Source organism: Myxocyprinus asiaticus, chromosome 31 (assembly GCF_019703515.2).
Source record: "Myxocyprinus asiaticus isolate MX2 ecotype Aquarium Trade chromosome 31, UBuf_Myxa_2, whole genome shotgun sequence".
Taxonomy (NCBI): domain Eukaryota; kingdom Metazoa; phylum Chordata; class Actinopteri; order Cypriniformes; family Catostomidae; genus Myxocyprinus; species Myxocyprinus asiaticus.
The window spans coordinates 19,387,440-19,404,844 of NC_059374.1; the positions used below are offsets into that span (position 1 = coordinate 19,387,440).

At 35.6% G+C, this 17,405-nt stretch overlaps 1 protein-coding gene across 4 annotated transcripts in view; it reads left to right on the plus strand.

The window, feature by feature from the left end:
- Positions 1–15,036, plus strand: part of LOC127422637 (clathrin heavy chain 1-like) — a 43,586-nt gene extending 28,550 nt beyond the window's left edge. Inside the window, exons 24-34 of one of the 4 annotated variants that reach the window (XR_007894207.1) lie at positions 148–255; positions 1,322–1,489; positions 1,708–1,857; positions 2,225–2,356; positions 2,453–2,563; positions 6,482–6,652; positions 6,744–6,965; positions 7,534–7,554; positions 10,792–10,867; positions 11,258–11,334; positions 13,900–14,048. Coding sequence is in view for 2 of the 4 variants with exons in the window: in XM_051666386.1 (XP_051522346.1) it covers positions 148–255; positions 1,322–1,489; positions 1,708–1,857; positions 2,225–2,356; positions 2,453–2,563; positions 6,482–6,652; positions 6,744–6,965; positions 7,534–7,554; positions 10,792–10,867; positions 13,900–14,030 (1,290 nt within the window). In the remaining 2 variants the exon portion in view is untranslated. Of the gene's footprint in view, positions 1–147; positions 256–1,321; positions 1,490–1,707; positions 1,858–2,224; positions 2,357–2,452; positions 2,564–6,481; positions 6,653–6,743; positions 6,966–7,533; positions 7,555–10,791; positions 10,868–11,257; positions 11,335–13,899 lie in introns of all 4 variants that reach the window. The other 3 variants (XR_007894208.1, XM_051666386.1, XM_051666387.1) reach the window with 3 other exon arrangements.
- The last annotated feature ends 2,369 nt before the right edge of the window (positions 15,037–17,405 follow it).

A 17,405-nucleotide genomic window follows, 5' to 3' on the forward strand; every position in this document is an offset into this window, starting at 1 on the left:
AGTGTCTTACCATTATAAAATTAGATGCTTCAGTAAAAGCGTTTTCAGTGATGGGTTACCCATTTTGTTGTTAAAAGCTGCAATGCTGGTGTTTCTTGTTTTTGACATTGATAGTACAATACTGACAAGGATGTTCTTTGCTCATAGGTTTGCTTTGCCTGTGTTGATGGCAAGGAGTTCCGTTTGGCTCAGATGTGTGGATTGCATATCGTCGTTCATGCTGATGAACTTGAAGAGCTCATCAACTACTACCAGGTTTGTTTGAGATGTATGACAGAATTATAAGTAATAGAAAGATATAAAAACATTCTAATAATAATCCAGAGTTTTCTTGACCAACCACTTCATTTTTAAGTGTTAGTAGGAGTAAAAATGAGTTCAGGCTTGACTTGTGCAGTTGCAACTCAACTAACCTTGGGCCATAGCTTTTTTATCTACCCACTTTAAACCTTGATGGGTGAGGCACTAGGTTTTTTTATAGCTAGAAATTGCTGTTTGTGTGCAAATTTTTAGAAATTATTTTCAGAATCAACTTCATTGCCAAGCATGCTTACACATACAAGGAATTTGTCTTAGTGACAGGAGCTTCCAGTACACAAACAATAGGGCAACAAGACAGATAATAACAAAAAAAAAAAGAATAAAAATAAAAAGTGAATAGAAAATAAAGTATATATAGAAATACACAATAGGACTTATATATACACACACGTTTATATGAACAGTTAAAATTGCCCCATTGTATATAACAGATTGTATTAGAAATACACAATAGGACTTTATATATATATATATATATATATATATATACACATACATACATACATGTTGTACAGTATACAAATACAATCTGTTATATACAATGGAGCAGTTTTAACTGTTCATGAGATGGATAGCCTGAGGGGAAAAAACTGTTCCTGTGCCTGACGGTTCTGGTGCTCAGAGCTCTGTAGTGCCTGCCAGATGGCAACAGTTCAAAAAGGTAGTGGACAGGGTGAGTGCGGTCCAGAGTGATTTTTCCAGCCTTTTTCCTCACTTTGGAAGTGAACAGTTCTTGAAGGGAGGGCAGGGGGCGACCAGTAATCCTCTCAGCAGTCCTTCCTCAACTGGCAAAGGAAGTAAAACCTCTGCTGGGCCTTTTTCACAATGGAGTCAATGTGGGACTCCCACTTCAGGTGCTGTGTGCTTTTTGTGCATGAAAAATGCATTAAACTAAAAATGTTTCAAAAATTAATTGGTCAAATGGTGTGGGAACCTCCTTAGTTTGGAAAATCCAGCAGGGCTGACTGATATTTTACTTGATATCTGATTCCTCAATCAGGATCGTGGTTATTTCGAGGAGCTGATCACCATGCTGGAGGCAGCTTTGGGGCTGGAGCGTGCCCACATGGGTATGTTCACAGAACTGGCCATCCTCTACTCCAAATTTAAACCACAGAAGATGAGAGAGCACCTGGAGCTCTTCTGGTCCAGAGTCAATATACCCAAGGTCAGAGAGTTATGAAATATCTGCCTGCATATAATATGTATTGATTGACGTAAATGGATTTAATATTTTTAGAATGTGCTAGCAGGCCAGACAAAGTGTCATCAAAATAGTAAACGCATTATCTCTCGTTTCACATAGGCATTCTTGTACATCTCTGTGTACATGCAGCATTCTGCATTGTTCAATATTTATTATTGAAATTAATTGATGTCGTGCAGGTTTTGAGGGCAGCTGAACAGGCTCACCTGTGGGCAGAGCTAGTCTTCCTCTATGATAAGTATGAGGAGTATGACAATGCCATCATCACCATGATGAACCATCCTTCAGATGCCTGGAAGGAGAGCCAGTTCAAAGACATCATAACCAAGGTATTGTCGCACTTTACACCTCACAACATTGGTCTATTCTTATGTAATCTTATGTTTTTACCTCATTAGGTCAATATGAAACATAATTTTCAACCCATTTCACTTTTATTATATGATGTATTCTTGAGTAAAACCATCCAATGAGGAAAATTGTAGGGCAGGACTTGTTTTTATTTATCTGTAATTGATTGGATTGTGAAAATGGGGTGTTCCATACCAGAATGGAGCCATGTTGTTGGTGGTTACCGAGGCGGAGTAAATTATGTTTTGATGAAAGACTACAAAGACAATTTCTTGTTCAATTATGATTTAATGTTGACTTTAAAGTTGCATGTGAACTATAATACACTTTTTGTTTTTATTGCAGGTGGCTAATGTTGAGCTGTATTACAGAGCGGTCCAGTTCTATCTGGAGTTTAAACCTTTGTTACTGAATGATCTGCTGATCATACTCTCTCCACGGCTTGACCACACTCGTGCCGTCAACTTCTTTAGCAAGGTACTGTGTAAACCTCTCCTTACAATTACGTCTCTATTAAAAACAACCATTATCTTGGAACCTCTGTTAATTTTGATGGGGGTTTTTTGTGTTTAGGTCAAGCAATTGCCATTGGTGAAACCATACCTGAGATCTGTACAGAACCACAACAACAAGGCTGTTAATGAAGCACTAAATAATCTCTTCATCACAGAGGAAGATTATCAGGTAGGAAGCTCGTCCAGTGCACACAGGGGGAAATTGACTTTTGGGCTGATTTTGAGCGCAAATTTAGCATAGGATTAAGCAGACCACTGTTATCTGACACACTTTGGCAGGACTGAACAGTCACTGACTACCAGTGTTGGGTGTAATCACATTACAAAGTAATTAGTTACTGTAATCTAATTACTTTTTTAGTCAACAAAAAAGTAATGCATTACATTTCAAATTTTTGTAACCTGAGTACAGATACCTTTCAGTTATTTGAATTACTTTTAAGTACATTATGGGATTATGCTTATTTCCAATATATTACTTATGTCGAACACATTAATTATTGCCCTGTAACAAGTCATTGTGAATGAGAAATGTGAGGTGCTGAGTGTGACTTGTGTGTAACATTGAACAAGGAAGAAATATAGACATTATTTTGATTTTGTTGAGCGGAAACGTGTTTTAGAAAATAATAATAGAAAATAAATAGTATTTAGTTATGTGATTTACTTTTTCAATTAAGTAATTAGTAAAGTAACCTGATTTAAAGAAGTAATTAATCATTTGTAGTGGATTACTATTTTTCAATAATTTACCCAACACTGACACCTGAATCATCTCTTTAACATACCGAAACTGTGCTTGATTACATTGTGCATCTAGATATATGCCAGGTTATATGCTCTTCTCCATCATTTGAGAATTATATGATGTATTAATGCTGATATGATTGATAGAAAATGTACCCAGTCGTCTCTTTAAAAATATTTTTTTAAAAATAGCACGGTAATTAGGGTTGCTCTGATACCAGCATTTTTGCTTCGGTACGATACCAGCCCTGGTACCTCGGTATTGATACTAAATCGATACTATAATCAACATATAAAAAGCCTCAGATTTTCTATGAAATTTCACAGAAAATTACTTGATTAAAAGAACTGCATAAAGTCTCACAGATACAAGTTATTTTCATTTTTTCTGGATTCCATGTTAAATGTTTTAATTAAATGTTATAATCAAATTGTGTTCAATCAAATTGATACATACAGCTTTAATAAAAAAATAAAAAAAAAAATATATATATATATATATATATATATATATATATATAAAATCTGTATGATAATACACTTGTGTTTGTGATATTGCTTACTGATAATAATAATAATAATAATACAACCATTTAATATTATATAATTGTTATTATGAGTGTTATTGCTACTTTGGAATATTTCATTTTTATACAGTAGTTATATTTTTCTGTCTTCAATTTCACGCATCCAGTTGAATAGAGCGTTCATGTTAGCGGGACTTTTATTTTGACAGACCTTTGAGTTCTTCCTGTTTTTGATGGGTTAGTTATATCAAGCTTCCTATTAATGCTGGGATACTCCCATTGTGACACTCGAGCTGAAATCTCTGAGCTGCACCGGAGGAGTTCATTTAAGTGTTAAAAGCCATTTATGCTCTAAACACACTGCATGAAAAGTAAGCACCAGTGTGTGTGTGTGTGTGTGTGTGTGTGTGTGTGTGTGTGTGTGTGTGTGTGTGTGTGTGAAGCAGATGACAGAGTGGCACATCATGTTCATTCTGTAACATGCAGTGCATGTGACTGTATATTATTTAATTAAATTACATCCTTCTGCTGTTTAATGATCACACTTGGCCATATCCAGAGTTTTTATTTTTTTTTATTTTCATTGATTTCATCGCAAAACTATAAGATCTTATATCACTTTGCTAATGGCAGCATACTATAATATGGTACCGAAGTCAGCAACAAGATGATATCATACCATTTAAAATTTTTTTTTTTGGTATCGCGATACTTACCGGTAAACCGTGCAACCCTAGCGGTAGTAACACAATGTAAATTGCACCTGGCAATTTTTGTGAATGAAGCGCAGTCTATAATAACCTCAGTTTACATTGAAAGGAGACATGTTTGCACGGAAAAGAATGATAATGAAAAAACAGCACATACACTGCCGGCCAAAAGTTTGGAATAATGTACAGATTTGCCACTTTGGTGAATTAAAGTACCAGTTTCCTTCCGAAACAGCAAAATCTGTACATTATTCCAAACTTTTGGCTGCCAGTGTCTATTAGAAATTTTATAATTAAGGAAATGCAGACATTAAAAAGTCATTATTTTGAAATGTCATAAAGGCGAAAATAATGAGAGTGACAGAACATCAGTTTTTATGAAAAACATTATAAACACATTGCTTTGTAATGTCAACTTGTATTCATCATCTACTCCATGAAGAAAAGTTTTTAATTTGCAAGCATAGAATTAAACTAAAGTTTTTTTTTTTTTGTTAATAAAATGGTGTGCGAATAGGCCCAATTAAAAAACCTTACATTTTGCTTAGGGAAAGCAGTTAAAAAACAAAGATAAGAGAGATTAACCCTTAAAATGAATGGGTATTTTGCCAAACATTATTAAATACTCAGGTCTTAAGAGACCTGGCATGTATATCTATTACAAAATGCCCAGAAAGTGTCAAATTTTCAAAACATTTTAAGACGATTAGAAAATAATAGAATAGAGTATATTCTCTGTTTTATTTTTCATATTTCAAAGAGATGATGCAACAAATATAGAACAGGATTCATAACTTTACACACTAAAATTTCATGAGACACAACTGGCTGTCAAACACATATTGAGCTACACATAATCTAAACAAGCTACACAAATGTATTTTCTCAGGCACTTTTTGAGTCTATATTGATGCACAGCTTACATTTATTTCAGTAGTACACCCAAATGAAAACAGGCAAATCATACTGTTCATGTGTTACACTTGCTATAGTTTACTTCCACATTGCTGCTTCATCAAATAGCAATGTCAGATGAAAATCAAGTCAATCACTGAAACAACAGCACCACCTTGAGTAACAAATAGCATGTATAATATGTTTATGTACACGCATGTGGAATACTGATAATTTACCATTTTCACAAAGAAGTCAATGTGATATAGTATTTATTTGTATAAAGTACTCACTTGTCTTGTAATAAACAAATAAACATATTTCTTGTGATATAGATAAGAAATAATCATAAAAATATTATTTATGGAAGCGCAAAAAATGACACTATTGCATAACTAGGGTCTTTAAAGACTCTTTACACTTGATAATCAAGCAGTTACAAAAAAAAAATATTTTTTGCAATTTTGGAATTAATTAGGCTTATACCTAATTAGTTGGTTTAAGTTTTCCATGTTTAAATAAATGAATTTCCACGGCCTAACCTGGAAGGTCTACACAGAAACAGTAGTTGAATAAAACCGCTATTCAAGGACATCTTGTTAGATAAATTACAGCCAAAAACAACCTTTTTTTGCAACATTTTCTAACGCAGGTTTCTAGAAAGGAAAACAAGCATATTTGCCTTCTCTGAGGTTAAAGCATTGTGGAATGAAATAAGTACATGACTAGCTGCAAATCTGTTCCGACTGCTTTTCACAGACACACAAAAGAACTTTCAGATTGCGAGACATGAGGGGAAAGTGATGAATGTGACACCAGTTCTGCTTGTTGCAGGTTTTAATCATAAATCATATTTATTTGTATTTTGTCAGGTTGGTAATACGTTTAAATAAGGCACTCGGCAGGGGGGGCAGGGGGGTTGCCAATGTAACCGGATATCGCAGTATTTTTTAAAATAAAAATATTGTGAAAATACAGTATTTCTTACATATCACCCCAGTCTTGGTCCACACCACTGTGAGCTTCGTAAAAGTGCTTATCACGGGTGCAAAGTGTGGCTACGGTCTTGTGGACTTCAAATATGCAGGCAAGCAAAGACCACAAGTCTACATCAAGTGTGTTATTTGGGACATGGCCTGTGGTTTTTACAAAACAATCTCTCTAGTTGACAGCTTTTCATTCAATGTCTTCCTCTTTTGTTTTGCACAGGCTCTGCGCACATCCATCGATGCCTATGACAACTTCGACAACATATCTCTGGCTCAAAGCCTTGAGAAGCACGAACTCATTGAATTCAGGCGAATCGCTGCCTACCTGTTCAAAGGCAACAACCGCTGGAAGCAGAGCGTGGAGCTCTGCAAGAATGACAAGCTCTACAAGGTCTCAGCTCTAATCACATGCAACATCAAACTGAGAATCTCACCCAGTTTTGCAAGACACTTTTAACCAAAAGCTGTTGTTTTTCCTGCAGGATGCAATGCAGTATGCTTCAGAGTCAAAGGACACAGAGCTGGCTGAGGAGCTGCTGCAGTGGTTCTTGCTGGAGGACAAGAAAGAGTGTTTTGCTGCCTGTCTCTTCACCTGCTACGACCTGCTGAGGCCTGATGTGGTGCTGGAGACCGCATGGAGGCACAACCTCATGGACTTCTCCATGCCCTACTTCATCCAGGTCATGAGGGAGTACCTTACCAAGGTCAGTCTCCACCCAGTGGATCTGATGGGTTTGCTGGTGAAAACCTTTTGGGATGGTAGATATTTTAAAAGCTTTTCTAAGATCAGTTTTGGTGGAAACACCTTAGCTATGTTCCAAAACCTAGTGAGCCGCCTTGCTATCTACTGCCTACACACAGACAACTGCCTGTGATACCTTAAAATGCTTTCTAGGTAGGGAGGTCACTTGATTTTGGAACACAGTGAATGTCTACATCTTTTTTCTGTTATATTTATATAATTTCAAGAATTTTTCTTCACATTTTGTCACAGCATGTTAAGTTTTATTTCTACTTTTATCCATGAACATTGTCGGGCCAGACATATGCAGTTCATTTCACTAGTCCATTGATATACCGGTTAGTAGAATAGGCCAGATTATCAAATAGTACTTGAGATAAGGAGAACATTTATCTTCTGATTTCCTGCTGTTGATATCTTTTAACACTTCTGGGGATTTCTGCATTTGTTCTCTGCCTGCTTTGTTTCAATGCTGAACTGTTAAGTTTTGCTTTTTTTTCTTAAGCTGCCACTCTTAAATTCCCTTTCAGGTTGATGCAATTAAGGAAAAGGTGAAGGTTCACTCTTATTCCATCTTTAACCCTTGTAGTTTGGAAGACTGAAACTTTGGAGAATCTGCATGAGTTCTTCCCTCCCATATCATCCTGCTGCTTTTAAATACACACCTTAACTAGACTTTCCTTGAGTTTCTTCTAGATTATTGACCATCTCGTATGCCAGATGCTGTGGTAATGAGCCTCGGACCTAGAAATGATAGTTCGCTGGAATTAGCTGATGAACGGTACTAAATTGCTTTTCACAGTGAGATTAATTTTCTTGAATGTCATCATTGTGAATTAGATCAGGAGGTTTTCAACTAAAATTTTAGAGAAAAAAGATTTTACAAAGTTTATTTTTTAGGGGTGTCAAAGTGAACTCATTTAAACTCAGATTTAACTCAAAGGAATATTCCAGCTTCGATTCAAATTAAGCTCAATCGATAGCATTTGTGGCATAATGTTGATAACCACAAAAATACATTTTGACTTGTCACTCCTTTTTATAAAAAAAAAAAAATAAAAAAAAAAAAAAGCAGAAATCTGGGTTTCAATAGCTGCTTTTCCACTATCAGGCCAGTGCAAGCCAGGGCTATCAACTGGCAAGCCAGGGCCAAGAGATCAAAATCCATTACCTCGAACCAAGGAAAGTTCTTTCTTTGGGCACTGCTTTGTCCATTGTGCATTTTAATGGATTTGTACTGTACCCACAGTTTTTTTATTTTTCACGAACCTGTACCTTTGTGCACTGGATACACAACCTGGCAAGTTTGGCGAAACTCCGCCTTTGACATTGACCCCGCCTCACTCACTAGTTGGTCTTGTTTGGCCCAAGGGTAATCGGCAGGCTAAAGGCCACTGGCCCCGAGAAAGATCTGAGGCATCACAATGAAGCACCAGAAATGACAGTGGGAATGCAACTGGCACTCAATAGCACCCCCTCATTTGGCCGGATAGTGGAAACGCGGCTAGTGAGACACTTACAATGGAGGTGAATGGGGCCAATCTGTAAACATTAAAATACACACTGTTTCAAAAGTATAGCCACAAGACGTTAACAATATGTGTTAACTTGATTGTAGTGTGATAAAATCGCTTACTAACCTTTTCTGTTTAAAGTTATATCCAATTTTAAAATTTTGTTGCCTTGACAACGTAACGCCATAAACGCTGTAATCCCGGTAAATTTGCAAAAACAATGATTTCACTTCACAGCTCAAGCAATACACAAGTTGTAACAGAAGAACTAATGTAAGTGCTTTTATAAAATAAAATTTTTCACATTTCTGCCTTTTTAAACCCTCCAGAAGTTGGCCCCATTGCAAGTGCCTCTCTGTGACCTCAATTTATGCTTTTTTTTTTTTTTAAAAGAGAAGGAGGGACGAGTCAAAATATATTTTTTGGTAATCATCACAAATGCTACAAATGCTGTTGATTGAGCTTAACCCAGAATATTCTTTCAAATGTGTTGAACACATACATTTATTTTTAGTAAAAAAAAACATTTTGTCTTTAGTACAATGTTAAGCCCAATTATTTACAAAGAACATGTCTAATGTAAAGTTTACTATTTTTCTAACACTGCTTTAAATGGGTATTTATACATGAAAATACTGTATATTGATTTCTTTATACTTTAGTAAGGCGGTCCATCGCAAGGGCAATTTGAGGGTACTTGGCATCAAAACGTTTAAAAACCCCTGGACTAGACGGACTTAGTGCATTTTTATATTAGTGCTTAGATGCATTTTTGCATCTATCTGTGCTGTTTTGCGCTTGAGCACCACGTTTCTTAGATGCTGTGTCAAGTAAAAAAGAACTTTTAAAGATCCCTTGACACCTGCATTCTGTTCTATTCATTACGCTGTGTCTAGCTTTTTTAGCGTGAGAATGCATTCAGTCTGAACGGTCCCTTTGTTGTTATTTTTTCACTAAATTTGAAATCATAGTTTGAACTTCATCAGCTAATTCAGTTGTAGACTAAAAATGTGATTAAGTTAAAAGTGAGATGAAAGCAAAATGAAGTGACCACATTTTCAGAATTAATTTTATTTATGCTAGTTTCATACAGAATTGTTTTTCTTTAAACCGAGAGGTGCATGGTTGCTCTACTTGCTTTCTAGCTACAATCTAGAGCCAGTAATGAGAAAGTGTGGTCACATAAAAAAAAAACAACATTGTATGCTGTAGATCTTTTGCAAGCATGTGTTTTGCAGTATTAGTAGCACCCTTGAAAGGTCAGGGAACATGGCTGTTGGCTTTGCCTGCCTCTGGAAGCCGTGAATGGCTATTTAAACCATCTCTCACCCTGTCACACCTTCACTTTTACTCTGCCTTTCTCTCCTGCACTCTTTTTAACATAGGAATAACAAACTACACTTGTGGCATGATTAATTCACCCTTCCAATGAAACTTCGTCTTGCCGATCTCTTTTACACCTGTTCAGCAACATAATTCTTTCAACATAATAACTTTTCGACGTTGACATCAGCTTTGTGTAGAGAACCGAACACAAATGCAACATAAAATTATAATTTTTTTTACCTAAAAATGTAAATTATTTCATTTACTTTACCCTCATGTCATAGGAAGAAAGTGTACTATACCACCCCACCCCCTTTATTTATACCATGATCAGTGGAAGCATGTGAAAATGCTTCATTGTGTATGTAAATGCTTCAATGTTCAAGCCAAATCTATGCCTTTTGGCTATTATAGATGTCTTTAAGACTTTAAGTTTCTGCTTGTAGTATTTGCATAATGACTTCCTTATTTTTACAGCTCCTGTCCAATGAGCAATGTTCTCCCATTAGGTTTCTGAAATTTTACACAGCATTTTTAATAATCACGTCGAGTTATTACTAACAGAGCAGTTTGAATAAGAGGGTTCTGTTTTCTACATATGCACTGTTAAAAAAGGATACTGACTGACTGTATGGGGGACCATCTACTTTTAGTTCCATCTCTTTTGTTATTTATTGAATTACAGAGGACATATAAAGCCATAGTGATCTTGATTCCATGTGATGTAGGTAAATAGAATGCTTATTTGATTGGGAAGTGTTTGTCATAAGGTATGGAGTGCAATCGCAAGGAGCTTGTGCCCTAAGACCTGCTTTGAAAGCGTGTGTACCTTGTATTAAGCTTGGCTTTATGCATCTCCCATGAATGATCCCATCCATTAGTCATTACCCCCTTTCACCCGAGTATTGACCTTTTTCTCATTTTTTCTTTCATTCTCACTCCATTCAGATTGATAAATTGGATGCTTCAGAGTCTTTGAGGAAAGAAGAAGAGCAGCTTACAGAGGCACAACCCATTGTATATGGTAGGACACGTGCATTGCTTATTAGACATTTTGTGAATTGGCTGCCTATGTAACGTGTTAAGAGAGTGAAAGAAACAACACAATTAATCATGACCCATGACTGTACATGATTCCATAATATGGAATTTTACTTCCGACAGTGCAACTGAAGCTTGAAGTATTTTTATGTGCAATCAGCAGGGGACAGTCCGCACAACTCCAGCTGTACAGGCAGTGCACAGCTGGACAGAGCAGAGTGCAGGGGTCTTAAGACGCGTTTTATTAAAGAATTAAACTACATTTAACTTGTAGCTAATTGGGAGTTCAAGCACCAAAGGTGCTGGAACCCTGTTGTATTTGTACTGATTTTCTTATTTTTCTTTTTTTTTTTTTTTTTTTCTTCCCTAAAAGTATCTGGGGGGGAGAAACTGTAAGGCCCAGAGATCTCAAACTTGGTGGGATGGTCCCAAATCCCACCCACTACTCAGGCAAGCGAAATTACACGTGAAATTATTAAGCACATTTACGTTGTCGCTCATTATAAAAATTAAAAAAAAATTCCACTTTTTAAAATTTTCTGGAAAACCTGCTTTTTCGATCTCCCAGGCCGTTTGTCCATTTCACACCATATTTTGGCATATATCATCAAGTGACCTTCCTGAACAAAAGTTGTTTTCTGATTTTTGATTTGGCAGATATAAGCTGATAAAAATGTTGAGTGTGGCCCATTTGGACTATATGGCCTATACCTCCTAATCACGAAATCCAGTTTGCATGTAACTTGGTTATGCATTAACAATTAGACATTCTAAGGATGCACAAAACAATTTGCTGAATTCCGCTAATAGGCGGCACTGTAATAAAAAAAAATTGCGCACTCCGCAACCGTTTGATCAAGAAGGTTAAAATTTGGTGTGGTGCGCTGCAGCTTTGCTGCAAGTGCTGACATATCCTTAAATATCAAGTGGACAAATCAACAAACATGGCAGCAAACGGCCAATCAAATTTCAGCTGCCAGTGGTTTTTATTGTGAATAATGAAATTTAATACATATGTTCATGATGTCATTAGGACAATCAGCCACAATAATGACAAAAAAAAAACGATTTAGCTTATATCTCAAGAACCGTATAGGCTAGAATAACAATATTTGATTCTTATGATTATTTCAGTCCTCCCAAATCTATTGGTCCTGTGTTTTTCCATTTTGACTATAACAACCTTTTGCCATTTAGATTTTTCTAAAAAAAGCTACTATTCAAACTCGTCCTAGGCCGTATGTCCAATTTGCACCAAATTTGGCCTGAATCATTTAAAGACCCCATGACAAAATATGTTTTCTGATTTTTGATTTGTCAATTCGTTTGGCAGATATGAGCTGAACTTTTCGGGCGTGGCCTGTAATTACTGATTGCATATATCTTGTGAGTGCAATGTCCAAACTTCACAAAACTTGGTACACATTGTCACCAGGACAGTCCAAGAACGCATGCCATTTTATCCATTTATGATAGTAGAGGGGTCCTATAATTAATTAAATTCAAATCTGGGTTGGGTTTAGGTTCAGTGCTAGGAGTAATTAGCAAGTATCTTGACGGTGCAATTTCCAAATTTCACAAAACCTGGTACAAATAGGCACCGGGGCAGTCTGACAACACATGCCATGTTTCATCAATTTACAATGCTAGAGGATGCTATATCTTAAGACAATCCTCCAAACAGTTCCGTCAAATGTATTTAAATTAGAGCTGTCAGAATTAATGTGTTAATGCATGAGATTAAAAAAGTTTAACGCATTAATTTCTTAATCGCGATTAACTCATTTGCTGTTAATACAGCACAAACACTTTCGTGAAGAGTGGAATCTTTGTAATGTGTCCCCCGGAGTCATTGCACTGCCGCACACTTCACAAAAATCTCAGAACCCTTCTACCAAGATGAGCCTACAAGCTTAGCATTAATAGCATAATGCGGCAGTCCCATTGACATTCTATAGGCGGTACTGTCCTAATACTCCTATGATAGAGCCGCGGAGGTTGTTATCTCAGTAAATAAAAGAATCTCTGGCAGCGCTTCCCTGTCATTGATAAAATGATGGTGAAAGGAGCTCTTAGCGCTATTTAATGTACAAAACAAGATCAGATGGGACTTGTAAGGTGCATTTTAATTACCACAGAAGCAAGTCAAGTCTTAATTATCACCAAAACGCAGAATGAGATGTTTTTATCTGGAAGCACTTTTCATGGTGAGTTCAAAGCTCAGGCATTGACGCTCTGACGTGATTCATGAATGCAGCTTCATGATTGCTGTAACAAAGCGGATAGCCACAGTCTGCCGGCAGATTAATATTGCAGAGGATGAATGTTTAAGAGATTTAATGCCCACTGCAATGAATATGCAACCTATGGGGAAACTAGATCTTTCAATTAGTCAAACTCCCACTGACACTTTGGGAAACGTTTAATGTTACTTGAATTGGTGCTGTTTTAGTGCATTTCTTGTGAAAGGCTTTGTTTGGAAAATGTTATATAAGTATATATAGTGTCAAATTTCAGCACTTTCAAAATCTGCGATTAATCAATTAAAAAATGTAATCGACTGACAGCACTAATTTAAATGTATCCAAAGCATTCAAAGGATCTGACACATGAAAAAATAACTCTAAAGTATATCTGCAAATATATAGTATCACAAACATATTATATTCTTTTGGAAAATACTTCTGAAAAAACTAGGTAACACTATAATAAAATGCCATATCAAACAGAAATATGTGTAAAGGCACCTTGTAGCTACCTTAAACTAAAGCCACTACCATTTTGTTGGTTTTTACATGATTTCACAATGGTCAAATGAGACCAAAAGTTGGAGTTTTCATTAAATTTGAGTTACATGAAGAACTACTTTTAAGGAAATTTGTAATTATGCTCATTCTGACATGGTGTGAAGGCAGCATTAACCAAAAGGCTATAGAACAACCTTAACTGTATCCTGGTATTTTTGTATTAATGCTCCTGTTTTTGAGTGTGTAATAAAAAATATTTTTTTTCCAGGCACACCCCAGCTAATGCTCACTGCAGGACCCAATGTCGCAGTACCCCCACAGCAACCTTATGGCTATGGCTACCCCACAGCGCCTGGCTACGGCCAGCCTGCACAGCCAGGCTTTGGCTACGGCATGTAAAGCCCTCCTGCCCACAGCTGTCCATGCATCTCTCCTTAAGTTCTGTAGAAATTTATTGTGGTCTACTCACAAGCTTATATAAAGTGAAAAAAAGTTATGCGTTTTAAATTATTTTCCTTACAATGCAATGAAGGACTTCATTTTTATTTGTGTTGTCAAAAGAAAATAATCAGACCACATTTTTTATGGTATTTCACATTCCATATTTAAGGCTAATTATATCACAAGGTTTTTTTTTTGTTTTTTTTGTGAGCTGATTTTTAAAGGGGGCATGGGTTGTGTATGTAAGTGGAGTTGTGAGAAGAGCAATTAACCTTAAAATATGTTGTGAAGCATCTGATTTGCACTCTGTCGTGAGAGGAAACTTATGTAGAATCTCTTAAATTTTGATGTATTGTATGTGAAGAGCTTACACTGTCAGTCTGTTTAATGCATTTCATTACTGTGTATTCTGAAAAAGGTTAAAACAATATTTGAACTTGAACGTATGCATCCATGGGTACATTTATCTAACACTAAGTAATAATCTGATATTCTACACAAATATGTAACTGTATGGAGATTTTAAGTGCATACAGACATGCATATTGTAAATGATTTTAATCCTTTAGCCAAAACAGGTTCCCCGACCGACCTTGTAGTTGTTAACATCTCATTCACTCCATGTGTAACAGGTGACCTTTCCTTGTATTGAATACAGTGCTCTTTCTTGTGTAAATCCATTTCCATACATGAGCAAGGGATACGTTGATTCTTCTGACTCCTCTGTGTTTACTCATCCGATTCTTTGTATTGAGGTTTGTGTGTGCCAGGTGTTGTGGTGTTCTAGCTCACTATTTGGAGTGTACAGAAGAATGAATAACACATGGATACCAGTGCTTATTCTCTAAGTTTTGTGTGATCTGCAGATCAGAAAATAGGGGAATAAATGTAAAGGATTGTGATTATTCTGGTCACTTGATTGTAACTTGGCAAAATTAAAATGAAACTCATTCATTCTCCATTATATATCTGACACTTTATTTTTCCACAAGTTATGTTACAGCAGACCATAAGAGTTGCATGTAAATTAATCTTCAGTATTTATAAATTAATATACACATACTTGCTAAATTGCTAAATCTATAACAAAGCAGCCTTTTAAAAGAAAGTGTTGAGAATTCAAAACTAGATTTATGGATGTCTATCAATAGTCACACTGAAAATGGACATGAATTTCTTGGGTAATTCCAATGAGTAATTTAATAATGTGCTAGAAAATTGTATGAAGTCAGCTACTCTAGTTCACAATCAAGTTCCTGGAAAATCAGTTGTCAAAATAAAAGACCAGTCTAAAAAAAATTGCTTCGGAAATCATCCTAAAATAGTGTTTCTATTTTTTGGCTCATTAAGTGAAGATGTATTTATCGGCAAAGCTCAAAAGCCATTTTGTAATGCCCTGAATTAAACATTATTTCATCTAAGTACATTCTATGCATCTACTTAACAGATTACATTACCCTCAAAAATGGATCATAATATATTCTGTTTTGACCTAAATGGTTCAATAAATTTTAAATGGCACTATACACTCACTGAGCACTTTATTAGGAACACCTGTACATCTACTTATTCATGCGATTATCTAATCCGACAATTGTGTGGCAGCATTGCAGTGCATAAAATACGGGTCAGGTGCTTCAGTTAATGTTCACATCAACCATCAGAATGGGGAAAAAATGTGATCTCAGTGATTTTGACCGTGTCGTGATTGTTGTTGCCAGATGGGCTAGTTTGATTGTTTCTGTAACTGTTGATCTCCTGGGATTTTTACGCACAACAGTCTCTAGAATTTACTCTGAATGGTGTCAAAAACAAAAAACATCCACTGAGCGGCAGTTCTGTGGATGGAAATGCCTTGTTGATATGAGAGGTCAACAGAGAATGGCCAGACTTGTTCGAACTGACAAAGTCTACAGTAACTCAGATAACCACTCTGTACAATTGTGGTGAGCAGAATAGCATCTCAGTCAGAATGCACAGCACGTTGAACCTTGAGGCAGATGGGCTACAACAGCAGAAGACCACGTCAGGCACTTTATTAGGACCATAGCTTTCCTAATAATGTGCTCAGTGAGTGTATATTGGTTTCTCTTGGCTGTCAATATGAGTGAGCAGCCTATGGACAACAATAAAGACAGTTTGTTGTTTGACATTTTATTTTACATTCTTTTTCCATTATTATGAAAAAAAAAAGAAATCTTTGAGGGGAAATTAAGCTTTAGAAATACATAATTTGTTCTTTAAATGTCATTCTGAAATTCTGCCTATTATTAAAAAGCAAGTTTTTGAAATAGTATGTTATAATTATGAAGAATAAATAAAATAAAAAATCAATACTGTGTTTTCATGGAATATTAGAAAGTATAAAAGGGTACATTTAATTATTATTTTTTTATTTTTCAATTATTTTAAAATAAATTGGTATATTTAATTGATGGATTAATTAATACTTTATTTAATTCAGAGTAGGGTACAATGGGGCTTAAAGTAATGTTCCGGTTTTAATACAAGCTAAACTCAATCCACAGCATTTGTGGCATAATGTTGATTACCACAAAAATTTGTTTTGACTTGTCCGTCCTTTTCTTTAAAAAATTAAAAATAAAAAAAATCTGTGTTTCAGTGAGACACTTACAATGGAAGTGAATGGGGGCCAATTTTTGGAGGGTTTAAAGGCAGAAAGGTGAAAAATTTGCATTGATTCTTCTGTTAAAATCGTGTATTATTAGAGCTGTATAGTTGTTTAAATTTATTGTAATAATGAAGTTGTAAAATTGGCTATAACTTTACAAAGAAAAAGTTAGTAAGTGATTTTATAAAATCATGTTTACACTCATATCCTTTATGTCTTGTGGTTATACTTTTGAAACAGTGAGTATTTTAATGTTCAGAAATTGGCCCCCATTAACTTCCATTGTAAGTGACTCACATGGACCAATATTTAAAAAAAATAAAATAAATTTAAGTAAAAGAGGGATGAATCAAAATTAATTTTGTGGTAATCAATATTATGCCAAAAATGCTGTCGATTGAGCTTAACTTGTATTGAACCCAAAATATTCCTTTAAGGCTCCCAAGGCACATTTGATTTTATTTTCTCCCAAAACACTAAATAGCAGCAAAAACTACCACAGTCCTTTCCTAAACACCTGTTTGTCACTATACTCTGCAAAATATTCCTTATCCATGAGATCATTGCGTGCGGTGTCTATAGTTTGATTTTGAGGTAATTTGATCTAATTTTTTTATATTTTGCAAATGTATGTAGCTAATGAGAATCACTGAAATTAACATTTAGTTTGAGATGAAATACTGTCATTTTCAGTTTTGTTC